Source organism: Sinocyclocheilus anshuiensis, unplaced genomic scaffold (genome assembly GCF_001515605.1).
Source record: "Sinocyclocheilus anshuiensis isolate Anshui unplaced genomic scaffold, SAMN03320099.WGS_v1.1 scaffold374, whole genome shotgun sequence".
Classification (NCBI taxonomy): Eukaryota; Metazoa; Chordata; class Actinopteri; order Cypriniformes; family Cyprinidae; genus Sinocyclocheilus; species Sinocyclocheilus anshuiensis.
The window spans coordinates 332,915-350,074 of record NW_015546051.1 but is presented as its reverse complement, the minus strand read 5'-3'; the positions used below and the strand labels follow the sequence as shown (position 1 = coordinate 350,074).

The following is a 17,160-nucleotide window of genomic DNA, read 5'->3' as shown; positions in this document are numbered from 1 at the left end:
GACGCGTTTCAGAAAGGTGGGGCATAGAGGAGAAACAATAATGATTTTTACCTTAAACCGCATAAACACATTTCATTACACCAAATACACAAAATAATGTTCTTTTTAGCAACATCATATGACCCCTTTAAAGTCTGAGACTTCTGGGAAATTCGGTTAAACCTATATAAACCTAATATTCTCTTTACTGATTATTTAAAAGTACATTCCGAGGAAATGTAAAGCAGTTCACCTATATTTGATAAAAAGGTGTTTTGACCTTTCAATGAATTTCATACATTATTGACTATGATGGAGTCTATAAAGCGAAGGAATGAGACTCATATCTACAACATATTGTTAAATAATTCAATGCTGTAAACACTGTTTCGTGGTTGTCTGTTGCTGTTCTTGGGCTTCATTAGTTTTATTTCTTGTTTCTGCTGGTTTGCATTTTCATTTATATTACTAACTGACTGATTTCTGAACTACACAGCAGTTTCTTGGTTTATACATGTGGCCTTCCCCTAAAACTGTCAGGGCAAATATGATACTTTAATTTTTAACTTAGCAGTAACAAAGATTTTTTTTGCAGATCTGAAACAATATAATGTTCCATTCACAGTTTAAATCAGGAAATATTTGTTTGAGTTTAAACTTAAAGCAGTTATGAGTTCAATTAATGTGAAACTCTATCAGCAGTATCTATGGCATATTGTCGATTATCACATGAAATAGTTGTGATTGGTCCCTCAGTTTATAAAAACAAACCAAAAAAAAAATGTTTACAATAATTCACTTCATCTCTATAGAGCAAGGCACTGGACCAGCAAAAAGGTAATTGCTCAATTAAATCATATATGTTAATTTGGTAAGTGTATTTGCAAATGTGTCCAGATTACAGTCCTGTAAAGTTTCATTCAGCACATCAAAGAGTGATTAGAAACATAGGTTAAAACTTTAGTTTGGGGACCAATTCTCACTATCAATTAACTATTGACTAAAATGTTGCCTCAAAACTACTAATTTGCTGCATATTAATAGTTAGTAAGGTAGTTGGGATCTAGAATATGGTCATGCAGAATAAGACACTAATATGTGCTTTATAAGTACTAATAAACAGCCATGCTAATAATCAACTAGTTAATAGTGAGAATTGGTCCCTAAACCAAAGTTTGTGATCGGTAAGGCTTTATTTGATTAGAAAAGGAAAAAAAAAAAACAGTAAGAATATTATCTTGGAGTATTATTGTCATTTGTTTTCTATTATATTCAGTTTAAAATGTATTTCATTCCTTTGATGGCTTTGATGACTCCAGTCTTCAGTGTCACACGATCCTTCAGAAATCAGTCTAATATGCTGATTTAATATTTTTATGGAAACAGTGATCCTTTTTTTTTTTTCAGGGTTCGACTCGAACTCAAAATTTTTGCTTATTTTTAAGCTGAAATGATTTTCTGTGCCCACAGATGCTGTCAGTAAAGCTTAAGCCTTACTGCACCTGGAACAAGTTCTCCATGTATTTTTTATGTTTTTCATTCTGTCATTCTCTCTGGATAAAAAAAAAAGGAAATCAACTTAACTCAAACCTCATGACTCAATAAGATTCATTTCAACAGATTTATGCATCACCATGTTTATTATACCTGCTGGAAATGCTCCGACATTAACTTCCACAAACTACATCATAATATCTAAGGTTACATGTGTAAAAAATAGTCCTTCATAGCAATAAGTTTCAAGCAAACCTAATTCTCAGTGACATGCAGCCTAATGCTCAGGTCTAGGGTCAGTTAGGAGTAATACACATCCAGTACAGCTAGTACAAAGATCAGCTGAACTAGCGGGTGCTAACAGCAGCTGATCTGAGAACAGTCTAGGTAGTCTTTGTGCACAAGGTGATAAGGCCGAAAGGGCAGTCCGCTTATCAGTCCTCATAAGATAAGCTCCATTCTCAGAGGTTAAGTCACCTGCACCTGCAGGGCAAACCGATGACGATACTGGAAAACACCAGAATGTGGGACTTCTTCCAGGTTATTTTTCAAAAAGATTCTCAGTAATATGAAAAAGTGGATATGAAACTAAAGGTGACATCACCACAGACCACAACAAAGAAAATAATCCAGCGTAATAGATATGTCTTTTCCTCTGCATATTGTATAATGACTGATACATTTCTTGAGACCTGGGGATTATCATCTTGACGTCAATCTGTTGTGATCAACGAAACCCATCCCGGGTCATGATGGTCAATTAGTCAGTTACTGGGATTGACTAACTTTTTTCGATTAACGATTAGTTCAGTACTTTGATTTGCATATGAAACGCATGCTGCGCTTTAGCAGTATAGATCACAATGGCAAAATTTGGGTGAAATTTTGTGGGCAAAAAAGGTATATTGTTCATGCAAGAAGCACTGTTCACACAAAAGTCACTTTCAGCTTTCTGTTGGTAAATGCGGCAAATGTGCGTGTGACCAATTTCAACCAGTTGCGAAATCTGCATTGGGAAATCTTTTGTCCTCACATAAAATTCATGATTGTGTGGATTTCCATTGAACAGACTGGATTTTGCCTGCGAAAATACGCAGAATATGGCTAAATGTGACCGCATCTTCAAAAAGTCATCTAGTTAGGTGAGGCGAACCCAAAACCAGCCAAATTAAATTAGCGCTTAGTTAAAACAGACTTGTCAATTTCGAAAAAAAAATTGTTTTGCACATGCCTATGATGAACAGTCTGACTTTGTGTCTCTGTAAAGATCTCGGATGGGATCCAAAACAGCTCTTTCTCAGCCTTAATATCTGCATTCCAGAGTTCAGATGGCCTGCCAAAGACACCCGAAAGGTGACTACCTCCATCCTACGCTTGTGGTGCACTGAAAATTGCTATAGTTCGGGCAGGTACTCTTCATTCCTCTCACCCTCCTCCTCGGTTTCTTCTTCAAAGGATGCTAACACGCTCTGTCAGCCCCTGCATGTCGGCGTCCTCCGCACCCTCCTGCTCGTCGTCGTCGGACGCAGGTGGCGGGGGCACCAGGTGAGGAGGGTAGGGCAGCGTGTGGTCACGGGCGTACTGCTGCCAGCGGCTGTCATCGCTCTCGTGGGTTATGTAACGCTCCCCAAGCTTTGACTCCAGCTCTCGGAGGTCCAACCAAGCCTGGTAGTCCTGAAAGAGCAGACGGGAGTGTTGTAGGGAGAGAGAGAGAGAGAGAGCAATAAGTAGATGATAAAGACAGAAGGACGCCACAGCTAATGATGATTCATTTTGTTTGCGGTGTCTAAAAGCACTTTACTTAAGAAGCTTATTTGTCCTTAATGTAATTTGCTTCTCATACATAAAACTCTCTTTTACTGCAAATCCATACTTAGATTTTGTCATCTCGGGTTGTTTAACAAATTTGTCATTTTTCCATCTTTCAGGTGGAGCTTTTAATGTAATTGCAGACCTATTTCCAATTTTTTTCATGTGAATAAAACAGCCTTATCCTTGTCTAGATTATCCGTCTTACTTCTGTCTCTAATTTAATTCAGAAATTATCTTTTTAACAGTATTTTAATAAATAATATAATGTATGTAATATTACATATTACATTATTAACTAACCTCTACGGCCTGATGGCTTAAATTAAGCCAAATCTGTAATCTGCTAATTTCAACCCTATTACTCAATCTTTTATTTTATCAGTAGCTTTAAACTACGATATTTGATTAATGTTCATGTTTTTCTTTATTTATTTCCATATAATTAAATATAAAATTATTATTTATATTTATTTATTTTTTTATTTACAGATGCAAACCTCATATAAAATACATATAAAATTTTAAAGAAAACTCTTATGCTCACCAAGGCTGCATTTATTTGATGCAGTAAAAACAGCAATTTTGTAAAATATTGTTACAATCTAAAATAACTGTTTTCTATTGTGATATATATTTTCAAATGCAAGTTATTCATGTGATGCAACGTGTTCAGTCTTCAGTTTATTTGGTGCTCCAGAAACATTTATTATTAGTATTATTAGCATTATTAATGTTGAAAACAGTTGTGCTACTTAATATATTTTGTGGAAACCATGATACAGTTTTCAAGATACAATGATGCATAGTAAAATGACTTATTTTAATGTGATCTCCTAAAACAACATTTTCTCTTTTTTATTATTTATTTATTTATTTATTTTCACTGATGGATTTTTTTTTTGGACAATTAAAAAAAAATATATATATATATATATGTTTTATATATATATATGTGTGTGTGTGTGTGTGTGTGTGTGTTCTTAGAAAGCCATATGTGGCATCCTATTAATTGAAAGAAGCATTACCTGTAGATAGGTATGGCTGAGACTCTTGTCCACACTGTAGCGTTTTCTCATCTTCACTTGGAGCAGGTTATTGATGAGATCGATAGCTATGGAGAAATGGAGAGATCACACAAACAAAATCTGCATTGATTGAAGCTAAATGATTTACAGCAGCAGACAGAAAATCAAAGGCGGATGGAGCTACTCAACGATCAGCCTGCTTTTAATGCATCGAATTTCTTTTTGTTAATATGAAGTAAATTTCCAGGAAGAGCCACGCAAAGTGTTCTCTATTCAGCTCTTTTAACTTTTCATATACTTCTATTCTCAATTTGATCTGACATGTTATTGTACATTATGAACTTGTATTTAATTCGGTGTAATTTTACTGTGTTTGTACCTTCAGGAGAGATCTGTTTCCATGGGTTGGGTGGGTACATGAAGGCGGCATTGTGGATCTGATCATTGATATCTTCATCCTCGTTGAAGGGGAAAGTTCCACTCAGACTGACATACATGATCACACCTACAGACCACATGTCCAGAGAGCGATTGTAACCCTGGTTCAGCAGGACCTCGGGGGCCAAATAAGCTGGCGTGCCAACAACCGAACGGCGGAAAGACTTCTCTCCGATGATGCGAGCAAAACCAAAGTCACAAAGTTTCACCTATGAATATGCCGTGTGGGTGGGAAGAAGTGTTAAGAGTCAACAAAACGTAAAAAGGAGAAGTACAACCTTGCATTATGAAAAAAAAGAAAAAAAACAGTAAAAAAAAGTGCTAATAACAAAAAAAAAAGTGCTAGTTTGTTTCACATGCCTCTAGGACGTATTAAAATTGCATTGCATTGAATTCTCTGACCTGTGGGAAAGGATCCGCTGATGCTAATAGCACGTTCTCAGGCTTGAGGTCACAGTGCACTATGTTTTTGAAGTGAAGGTGCCTCAGAGCAGCCAAAATCTAGAAAGGGAGTGAAAGAGAAGATATTGGTTCAACATAATGCCTTTAAAGGTGTAGCAAGGGATTTCTGACAAACGCTGTTTGAAGTGGACCAGACCGAGCACCAAAACACACTTGCAGCCAATCACCAGTAAGGTGCGTGTCCACCCATGATGGTAGAGGTGACTGTGTTGCATAGCATGTTTTGCATAGCAATTTGAGGGTGGAGCTATCAAGCGTTTCTCAGAAATCACTTACTGCACATTTAAAGGCCCGTTTACACCAAGCACGATAACTATATTATAAAAACTTTGACAGCCAATCAGAATCTACCTAGCATTAAAGAGCTTGAGCATTTAAAGCGGTAAAAGACAAAACTGCAGTGCACGCTTTAAAAAAAAAAAAAACAGGGTGCTAATATAGTTATCATAATAGTTATTCTGGGTGCAAACAGGCCTTTAGAATGATTATGAAAATGTATAGCTATAGTTAACTTCGTAGTGATCGTATCTACTATAGTATGAACAGGCATTAATTTTATGAAAATAATGAACACCACAGCTATAATGATAATGACACAAAGGAACAATAACGATATTGTTGGAATCGCTTACATAACGTTTTCCAGCGAGTGAACGATAAAAACATTGACAGCCAATCAGTACCCACCTGATTTTAATAAAGAGCTTGTGCATTTATGTGCTAATAATAAACATGACACTAGTATAGTTATCGTTATAGTTATCTGCAACATAAAATGATAAATGAGAGTATATGAATAATCATGTACTAATACCTGAATTAAATATTACTTTAATGTGAACTAATAATGAGTTAAGGCATGCACTAATCAAGAACAATAATTACCACAAAGTGTTAATTAACATATTTGCTAACAGGCATGTACTGACTCATGCTGTTCTTTTCATTATTAGCACATATTAACAGGTTTGAACAGGTTTGAATTCTATGAAAACAGTGAAGTCCACAGAGTAACAATATTCTGAGAATCACTTTCAGAGTGATTGTTTTTTTTCCAGATGGTAAATGATAAAAACTTCAACAGCCAATCAGAATCCAACAGACTTGAAAGAGCATTTAAAGCAGCAGATGAGAAAACTGTTCCCGTTATAGTTATCTTTATTGGTGTGAGCAGGCCTTTAGAATGATTATGAAAACTCTATGTCCTTGGTATGAACGGCCCTTAACCTCTAAGAAGCATGTTTTAAGCTCTAAATGTAGCGCTGACCTGCGTGATGAGGAACTTGGTGAGTCTCTCAGGAAGTCGTCCTTTCTCACTTGACAGTATCATTTCGAGCATGTCACCATGAAGTTTCTCCATCACCACAAACACCTTCTCAGGCGTCTCAAACATGCACTCAAGATTCACTATACCCAAATGTCGCAGGCTCTGGGAGAGGTTGAAAGGACAAGGTAAAGAGATGAGGTTGAGTGAGTCACGTTGTTGTTTATTTGCATGCATGAACTTATGTTAGGTCAGGTGTTCTCACAATCAGGAGGCACACAGCAGGTTTAATTGTGTTATATGTGATCATTATCATTCAGTCAATACAAAGGCACTCATTAGCCACACAGTTCTACGTGTGCTGAATAATTGCTTCTCTATCGCCCCCTGCTGGTCACCTGCAATATGGCTACTTCATTCCTCAGCTGGCTCTCCTGCTTGGTGGGGAACCGAAGCTTGTCGATCACCTTCACGGCTACATCCCGGCCAGTTTTCCTGTGTTTTCCTGTGCAGGTTGAGGAAATGATAATGTGTGATCTTTTGTAAATATCCATTCTTGCATATCATTAGTGGTGCTTGCTATTGCATATATTTAGGACAAGGGATATGAATAAGAAATCCATCTTTGGTGTGTTCACTCTTAAAAATAAAGGTCGATGCCGTTTTTGGTTCATTTTTTGAAAGAAGCATTACTTTTCTTAGTGTGAAGAACATTTTAATAATCTAATAAAAAAAAACATTTTCCACTATAAAGAACCTTCATGGAACCATCAATGCCAATAGGAATTTTTATTTTTAAGAGTGTAACTTGTCCTGAATTGGACTTCAGTCTAGAATATAATAAGGTCTAAAGGGTGCATCTGCTCTTTTGCAACCACATAGCAACACCCTATGTTTAGAAATGGTAAAAATCTAGTTTTCAGTCACAGACATACCTCCATATACCACACCAAATTGTCCAGAGCCCAGAACCTCATCAGCAAAGATCTGGTACACCATTCCAATGTCCTGTTGGGTACATCATCATCATCATTTATTTTTATCTTAATCGTTATCATGATCATATTTGTCATCATCATCACACTATGTGATATATTGCACCTTTAAAGGTCAAGTTTACTCACCACATTCTCCTGAATCTGACTGTTAGACACTGAGATGCTGACTGATGCCTGCCCTGAAAATCAATGAGATTAATAGCCACATTAGCTTCACTTTATAATATCAGTGTTATACTTGTACTGTATGAGGGTCAATGACAAATAAGGATGATAATATTAAATTAAAAAAATCAAAGTTTCAATGCAAAAAAAAAGGTAAAACTGCAAAGTTCTTAAAAATTGTAACTTTTGTCTTCATGTTGATATGAAACTCTTTTTTTAATGACTTTTTGAAAAGGTGTAATACATTTTTATCAAGTCTCTAAATTAACTATACACTATAAATTATCCACATAATCAAGTGATTTGTTTAGGTTTCTTAACAGTGACATTATCCCTATACTGATTATGTATGCAGCATCACACCTTCCTTCCAGACTTAAGCTCACTTACGGTGAGGAGTGTGACCTTCTGCTGGAGGGTTGTCTTGGAAGATGACTGGCATGAGTGCTTGACGTATAACAGTCTCCCATCCTTTGGCGAACTCTCGCCCCACCCCGCTGTTTGGTGCAACACTACTGGGGCTGGCTGAGATGGGCAGACCAGACACACTGGATGATGGGGACGGGGTGGTGTTGGGGTCCTCACCAACAAAGTAGATCATGGTACCCGTCATGATCTCAAAGCAATGGGGGCTTGTGCCAGGAGGGACGAGAGAGAAATCACCCGCCGGACGGACCTGCAGGATTTCTGAGAGCGGGATCTCCTGCGGAGGGAGACAAGGGGCACATTAGACCCTCAATCATGCCGACAATATGCGCAGAGGTTAATTTCAAAGCAGGATGGGGGTTAACGCCAATGTGAGTAGAGATAATTAACTGAAATGACACATCAAACCAGGTAATTATACATGTGAAGTCACCCTAATGGCCAAATAGCTTGTGTAAACCATTCATAATGCATTATTTCATGAATCCAGAATATTCATGCTTCATCTGTCACTGTGAACGCATAATGCATAATATAATGTGGCATTTCCACACACACATTAACTCCTTTTTCATGTGCAATTTATCTAACAATGTCTATAAACTATGGAAGCTTTTTTCCACCATGGGATTAAAAAAATAAAATAATAATAATAATAATAACTGAATATTAGTTAAATGAAAAATAATACAAATAATACTTAAATTAAATAAAAAAGTGTGACTTTTTATCTCACAATTCTGATTTTTTTTTTCTTGCAATTATGAAAAAAGAGACAATTGCAAGATATAAGCTTAGAACCGTGGGATATAACATTTTTTATTTTTTGTTCTTTAAATTCCAAGTTTACATCTCACAATTCTTTTTTTCCCGCCATGTAATAAAAAATGTAAAAAGTAATTGTGACTTTTTTTATATCTCACAATTCTGAGTTTATATGTAACAATTCTGAATTTACTTGTATATCTTACAATTATGACTTTTTCTCTGAATTGCAAGATATAAACTTGAGAATTTACATTATTTTTACAGTGAGTTCACATCCTCGCAATTCTGTTTTTGTTTCTGTTTATATCTCTCAATTCTGATTTATTTATTCTTCTCAGGATTGCAAGAAAAAGTAGGAATTGTGAGATATAAACTCAGAATTGTCAGAATAACAGTAAGAATTGTGAGATAAAAAGTCGCAATTACTATTTTTTTCATCCCATGGCGGAAATGGGCTTCCATAATAAACAGTCATTAAACAATAAAAGAAAGGGAGATTCTACCTTGTAGTATTTGTTGGTGGTGTCGTTTTGAAACAGGATGATGCATTTGCAGTCCAGGCGCCAGTAGTGTTTCTTCCTCTGTTGGAGGGTGGGGTGACAGGTCAGAGGTCATAAGTCAACAAGGAGTTGGTGCTGGGGTCAGCTTCACCCCAGCAGACAGGAGGAAGAAAGCGAAAGGTAAACAGAGCTGAAGAGAAGAGGAGGACGCAAGAGAAAAACCAGGAGGAAAGTTAGAAAGAAAAGGCTAAAGAGGAGTAAAATGCTACACAGAAATGCAGACGTTTTACAGGAGGCCGAGAACAGGTCAATATATCTATGTTGAGAAAAAGCCTCAACCAAATTTTCCCGATTCTTTGTGAAAATAATTGTCTAGAAGCAATTTGAGTGACATTTACTGCTATTCATTCCTACAAATCAATATCCACTCCTGCAGGGGACGCTCAGAATAGCCTGTGATTTAAAAGCTGAAGATTTGCTAATATTATTGTGCAAGTGTGCAGATTGATTCAGAACACATACAGAAATAGCAATAGGGTGTTTAGAAGTGAGGTAAGGATAGTATATAGACTAGACCGAATACTCTGGCTTTGTTAAAGGAATAGTTCATGCAAAAATTTCTTCATTTACTCATCTTTCTATAGTTCAAAACCTGTAGAAGACTCAACTAAATTAATGATTTGTTTTTTGTTTTTTTAATGAATGAATGAATGAATGGTTCATACGACTAGCGCACTATATTACTATGCAGGACTATTATGGAGGGCCAAAGTACTGAAAATTAAACCATTAAATAAATATATAAATATTTAAATAAATCAATAAATGCATAATTAAAGGTGGGGTATGCATTTTTTCAAAAACGCTTTAGAAAACTGAGTCGGGCCGAGTACCAAAACAAACTTGTAGCCAATCAGCAGTAAGGGGCGTGTCTACTCATGATGTGGAGGAGAGAGCGCTCAGTGCACAGGATGGACATTAGCCGAGCCGAGCGACAGAAAGATAGAGATGGCGGATAAAAAACAAAAGAGGAAAACGACTGCGGGACAAAATAAGGCTTACAATAAGGCAAGAAGTAGGACCCGTGTAAATATCGGATCAGCAGCAGTTTTCTGTCGGGATTTGTCGTGCCGCGCCACATCCATTGTAGACAGCATCACTGATTATAATGAGTTCTATAGTATTTTGTCGCGCCTCTCGCGTACGGTGTAGACACGGTGTAACTTTGGTTTTGCTTTGTTTCACAGAATTAATCATTGCCTGGGTTGCGTACGTATGTGTGGGGCGGAGCTATCAAAATAGGGGCGAGACCCTTTTGGGGTAGGGGCGTGTTTGTTTTGGTGATTTGAAATGTCAACATTGGCTACCAGAAATCACTTACCCCACCTTTAAACGTATTAAAATTAGATCATTGTCAACGTGTTGGTTGCAAGAGTCAATAATAGATATGCATAGACTATGAGTGTCATTTGAAGTAATTAGGTAATAAATTAGCAATTTATAACGTAAAAAATGTAAATAGATAAATGACTTATCACACTGGCAAAAAGAGTGAGCAAATGAGGTTAGAATATTCATTTTTGGGTGAATTATCCCTTTCAGGTCAGCCAGCAGTCAGAGGAAGTACCAGTGTGTCCTTGTTGCTGTAGTGAACCATCCAGCCTTCCTTGATGGCTGTGCTAGAGCGACGTGTGGTCTGCCTGATCGACTGCACTACTCTCATCAGAGGAATATTAGCACTGCGGAAACATCACAGCACACAAGTCATAAATCATGAGATCATATAAGACAACCCAGGTGTGAGCAGACATAGAGGTACGCAGGCAACTGCGTGCTGAATAAAAGCTATTCATACAAAGAGAGACACACCAATACAACATGAATTGCAAGTGAATCGTTTGCGAAAAGCTAATATCTTATTGGTCGTTTAGTTTTTTCACTGAGGGAAACTGAGCTACACTATGAGAATGCATAGTTGCAAATCGAATTTTCACACTTGATGTGAAGGGCTTGTACACCTTCTAATGTTGGTGTATACGATTTGTATAAGCCATAAAACCATCCCATGCTCATTGGAAATGCATAACTCTACCTACATTTCTGCAAAACCTGAAATACATTAGTCCAGGTATACATATTTCACTACACTTTTCAGATGACACATCCACAAGAGCCGTTTATCAGTGATATCACTTTTTCTCCACTGCAGATGCGGGTTTATAAGCAGCACAGTGTCATAAAAATAACATGTTTGTGGGTACAATATAGTTGCAAAATGATATTGCGCTTCTTGTAGCGTTTCATGGTAGTTTCAAAGCATATATGGTGTGTAATTTTCTCAGTTTTCTCTTTTCTCAGTTATTAGATGTTTATTGTACATATCACGGCATTTCAGAAATAGCATACCACCTACACTAAACAAAACAAAACATGAGAAAATGTGAAATAAAAACACATTTGCTGAAGCAACCGTGCCATTTTAGCTTCCTTATGCAAGGCTTTGAGCTCTTTTATGGAGTGTCATGACTCGTGTTTCACGGACTCGTACCAGAGCGCTCTGTATCGCAAATGCAACGCTCTACCGGGTGAGCTATCGAGCAAGTTTACTATGTCAGAAAAGCCATACATATGGAGCTGGTTATGTAATGCAAACAATACAATGTATTATATTATAAGTGACAAACTATGGTAAACGTGTTTTGAGGTCATAACAGTGATGTTCAAGGAACCATGTAAAAATAAGCCTTTATTCAATCTGCCCCGTAATCATAATTTGTGCAAAAAGGAACAAAAGTTGTTGTTGTTTTATTGTCGCTAGTGTTCATTTCAGCTGAAAACTCTAGTGAAATGTATACGTATATAGGTACATTTTTGTATAAATGTATGCAGTCTCGTATTTCCAATGGGCCTGAGTTGCATAAAACTATATTATTTTTCTTTCCAATTTTGTGTTTACTGTGACTAGGCCTTAAATTTGTCTGTATGTCTAAAACCTGTCTAACTACCTCTGGTCTCCACTGGCTCCATCCTGGTTGTTGTCTGGGGAGAAAGACCCAGGGATACTGCAGGCCTCGTCTGAGTCGTCCATCAGAGATGACTTATCAGTGTCAGAATACTCATTACTAAAGTCCATCGGCACCTCCATGTCTGTGCTTGGACTTAATATGTCTGAGACAGAGACAGATGGGAAAGAGGTAAAAAAAAAATGAACACGCAAACACAGCATGAAGTGACAAACAATAATTACATGCTTGCAGAAGCAGAAGAAACAGTGCAAATATTTCAAATGCGTTAATTAATAATGTCCATCATGTCAACACTGTTTCTCTCACACTCATTACCAAGAGTCTCCCCTAAGCAGTCATTTGGGACCTTGTATGCACATCGCTTGTGGCAGTTGAACTTGCAGTCTTTAAAAAGAAGAGAGAAAAAAAAGTCATAAAATCAAATATTAATAATTATATCAAATATAAATATTAGCAATATAGGTTTTGATTAAATTAATATACAATACACATATTTTAAATTAACCCCTTAGCATTCCTGTAAAATTTGCCTAAAACGCCTAAAAAGGCATACCGAAAGTAATTGCATGCTGTTCTTGAACCATCTGGAGTATATGCATGGTTTTGGTCTCTTTTGAAAGGTGACACTCTGAGGTTTGTTCCTAAACAGAAACTGTAAGTCTTACTGGTACTGAGTGATAGAAATTTGAACACACTGAAAAAGAAAAAAATGCAAAAAAAAAACATTCCGCCTACATTTTTTTTTTTTAACAGATGCCTGCAGATGACTATAGCTGGGAGCTATTAGCTGGAAAACACAATGGGATCACAGCATGAGGCCTGATTGTACCTGTTGTGCTGATTGAATCTTAATTAATGGTTTCTTAATGGTTTGCATCATTCGAATCAAACAAATCTCTGCTTTCCAAAGGTATGTGACATGTTTATTTTTTATTTTTTATTGAGTTGTTGTATGTCACAAAGTTAACCCTCAAAAACATGCAGTGTACCACGGTCGTTATGGAATGCCAAAGCTGACTTAATTAGAAATAAATAAATAAATAAATGCACAAAGAAATGTAAAAAAGCAAATATATATATATAAATAAATATACAAAGAAAAGTTAAAAAGCAAAAATAAATAATTATTTATAATTTTATTTCCTTATTTATGTATTTTTTTCCACATTTATTTATTTTTTTATTTTATTTATTTATACATTTATTTATTTATTTATTTATTTGTTTTATTTTCACATTTATGTATTTACGTATTTATTTATTTCCACATTTCTTTATTTATGCATTTCTTTATTTTTACATTTGTTTATTTTCACATGTATTTATTTCTACATTTCTTTGTCCGTAGGGTAATTAGAAGGGCGTGTTTTACCTCAGGAATAGCAATCGAGCCAGAGTAGGCGAGGGGTAAGCTTTGAGGCCACAGTGACACCTTGTGGTGCCCAAACGAAGTACAAGAAGTGTAAGCCTACATGACACGCCTGTTGATAGTGTGGGATGAATGATTTAGGTGGGCAATATGGCCAAAATCGTATTCACATTTCAAGTGGGGGGTTGTTTCGGCTGGGAAGCGTGCAATCTGTGATCGCGTGCATTTGCTGAAGCTCCTGAAAGCGTGCAATCGCTTTCTTATGCGCGCTGGGGGGATGAATGATTTAGATGGGCAATATGGCCAAAATCTTATATCACAGGACAGGTTATTATTTAAATTTCAAGTGGGGGTTTGTTTCGGCTGGAAAGCGTACAATCTGTGATCGAGTGCATTTGCTGAAGCTCGTGAAATCCTGCAATCGCTTTCTTATGCACGCTGTTTTTTTAGGTTTCACTTTCAATGCATGCAACGCATGTTTCAAAGATTCGGGATAGAAGGAGGCTATGATGCATGTGTGTGTTTCACTAGCTCTGTTCGCATGGACACCTTTTGTTTGATCTAATTCTGGATATTTCCAGCCCAAGACGTGTGATTAATCAGCCGATTAATCCGTATCTAAAGCCGTGTCTACACCAAGAGAACCCATTACGGGAAGTGGCGCGAGGCGACAAATCTTCTACAGTAACTGATGCCGCCTCCTATCCCGAATCTTTGAAACATGCGTTGTATGCCTTGAAAGTGAAACCTAAAAAACAGCACGCATAAGAAAGCACGCTTTCGGGAGCTTCAGCAAATTCACGCAATCACAGATTGCATGCTTCCCAGCCTAAACAACCCCCCACTTGAAATTGAAATAAGATTTTCCCTTCGCCTACTCTGGCTCGATTGCTATTCCTGAGGTAAAACACGCCCTTCTCATTACCCTACGGACAAAGAAATGTAGAAATAAATAAATGCGAAAATATATAAATGTAAAAAGAAATAAATGTAGAAATAAATAAATGTGGAAAGAAAGAAAGAAAGAAAGAAAGAAAGAAAGAAAGAAATACGTAAATAAATACATAAATGTGAAAATAAATAAAAGTGGAAATAAATAAATGTAGAAATAAATCAAAGAAAAAATAAATAAATGTGGAAAAAAAATAAAAAAATACATAAATAAGGAAATAAAATTATAAATAATTGTTTATTTTTGCTTTTTTACTTTTCTTTGTATATTTATTTATATATTTATTTATTTATATTTGCATTTTTACATTTCTTTGTACATTTCTTTCTTTATTTCTAATTATGGCAGTTTTGGCATTCCATAGGTCGTAACAGTGGAAAGCTAACACGTTAAATTAATATGTAGAATACTTATAAAAAGTTAGCTAATGTCTATACAAAAAGTTACTTGTGCTGTGGATTTAAAATAATTTCAAATTAATATTGCATTATTAATGTTTGTCCTGTTGCTAGAATGATTTTCTGTATTACAAACTACACTACTGTTCAAAATCGTATGGTCAATAAGATTTTTTTAAATGTTTTTGAAAGTCTCTTTTGTATTTTATGCTCTTAAAAGTCTCTTATGCTCATCAAAGCTGCATTTATTTGATCAAAATAGAGTAAAAACAGTAATATTGTGAAATATTATTATGATTTAATATCTGTTTTCTGTTTATATGTTTTAAAAAGTGTCATTAATATAAGAATGTAATTACATATATTATAGTAATATACGTCATTACATTCTTATATATGTCATTATGCAGGTAAATGAGGAATTCACTAATACAACATGAACAAATCCCTTTCCTAGTTGTTTTTAGTACCAATTTGTAAGTCAGGATGTATTATTGAGCAGGATTGTCCGACCTTTGCACTGGAGTCCCTGGCGGAAGAGTCCTCTCAGCAGTCTCTTGCAGTACTGACACACCGTGGGACGCGTGTACGAGTGAACGGCGAATGTGTGCGGGACCTTCACTTTAGTCATGAGGATCTTGTCCAGGTGGACGGGCCGCCCGGTGTAAAAGCGCCTGGCCTCACTGGGGGTGCGGGGCTGGAGAAAGATCCGACATGATGTTTACATGGCATGATATTATTGAATTAAACATTAATATTCCATTATGTAAAAGTTAATTGAAAAATCTATGTATATTATTACAAAAGGTAGTTAATTAAAATTTGATGGTAATGCTTTATACACTGAACAAAATTATAAACGCATATATATATATTCACAAATCATTCTAATATGCTGATTTGCTTTGCCGTGTAATATTTCACAATTTTGCTGTTTCTACTGTATTTTTGATCAAATAATTTCAGCCTTTGCTAAGCATTTCTTAGCACTTCTTTAAAAAAAAAAAAAACATTAAAAAAATTATTCCATAATTATTCCAAACGTTTGACTGCCAGTATACATATACATAAAAATTTAAATTCTAAAAACAGCACTAAAAATATGTACAATTCGAGATTTTACTTGTATTCATTTAGCACATTTCTTATTTTACAGCTGTTTTTACTCAAGAACACAGTATGTTTCTTGATTCGAAAACGTTTAAAACATGGAATTGAATGTGTGCTGTACCATCTGGGTGTGCGATCGGATGAGACTGGCTTCTTCAGACGTCACGCTGCTGTTGAGACTACTGAGGGACTCTGCAGTGGACAGACGCAGAGACTGACTGCTGGTGAGGGACGTGGTGGACAGACGCCGCTTCCTCGCCCCGCTGCAGTTATTGGGAATACTAAAAGCACAGCGTTTGTGGTAATTCAGTCCACAGCCTGCAGGGGGAGACAGTAAGAGGGCAAAAAAATTGGACACTGTGGACATTTATCACACTTATGTCCAAACATTTCTTTAGATGGAGCCAGTTGGGTCATGGAAAATATATGAAGTTGCATGACAGCACACAACAAGTCTAGCTATGACTGAATGAAACCAAGTCCAGCATGAAGAATACAAATTGTGAAAGACAGAGTCCCCACCATCACATTTGAGTCCTTGACGCACCAGGCCGAAAAGCATCTCGCCGCAGTGATCGCAGAACGCCGGCGCACGATACGAGTGCACGTTTAACGCGTGAGGCCGAATCTGGAAGTCCTCGGATGTAGCAGCAGCTGCAGAACACAGAACAAAATCACAAAAAGGACACATCAGTGCTAACTGCTCCATTGTCATTCAAACCCTCTTTAGGGTTTCTGCGGGTTTTATGAAGGTAAATTTAAGACATTTCAATACATTTCAAGACCAAGTAAATAAAATTTGAGTAATAAATTGAAGGAAACACAATACGCCAATATGGTCCCTAAATCTACACTAAATGAATACGGAGAAAACAATGAGTTGTATTTGCAGCATTTTAAAGTTTGAAAATACAATTTCCAGCAGATGTCGGTTATTTTTTAATTAATAAAAAAAAAAATGCTTAAAGGGGTCA

The 17,160-nt window shown here is 36.3% G+C and overlaps 1 protein-coding gene across 1 annotated transcript in view; it reads right to left on the bottom strand.

Annotated features, from left to right (window-relative positions):
- Nucleotides 1-1,594: 1,594 nt before the first annotated feature.
- The window catches only part of prkd2 (protein kinase D2), a 43,422-nt gene continuing 27,856 nt past the window's right edge, over nucleotides 1,595-17,160 (bottom strand). Inside the window, exons 3-18 of the mRNA XM_016500383.1 lie at nucleotides 16,709-16,840; nucleotides 16,308-16,504; nucleotides 15,590-15,773; nucleotides 12,673-12,741; nucleotides 12,337-12,499; nucleotides 10,959-11,070; nucleotides 9,335-9,412; nucleotides 8,028-8,340; nucleotides 7,599-7,651; nucleotides 7,410-7,482; nucleotides 6,873-6,979; nucleotides 6,478-6,639; nucleotides 5,151-5,249; nucleotides 4,690-4,957; nucleotides 4,311-4,396; nucleotides 1,595-3,147 (exon numbers count right to left, since the gene is read on the bottom strand). Of these exons, the coding sequence (XP_016355869.1) occupies nucleotides 2,923-3,147; nucleotides 4,311-4,396; nucleotides 4,690-4,957; nucleotides 5,151-5,249; nucleotides 6,478-6,639; nucleotides 6,873-6,979; nucleotides 7,410-7,482; nucleotides 7,599-7,651; nucleotides 8,028-8,340; nucleotides 9,335-9,412; nucleotides 10,959-11,070; nucleotides 12,337-12,499; nucleotides 12,673-12,741; nucleotides 15,590-15,773; nucleotides 16,308-16,504; nucleotides 16,709-16,840 (2,321 nt within the window). The 3' untranslated portion in view covers nucleotides 1,595-2,922. The remainder of the gene's footprint in view (nucleotides 3,148-4,310; nucleotides 4,397-4,689; nucleotides 4,958-5,150; nucleotides 5,250-6,477; nucleotides 6,640-6,872; nucleotides 6,980-7,409; nucleotides 7,483-7,598; nucleotides 7,652-8,027; nucleotides 8,341-9,334; nucleotides 9,413-10,958; nucleotides 11,071-12,336; nucleotides 12,500-12,672; nucleotides 12,742-15,589; nucleotides 15,774-16,307; nucleotides 16,505-16,708; nucleotides 16,841-17,160) is intronic.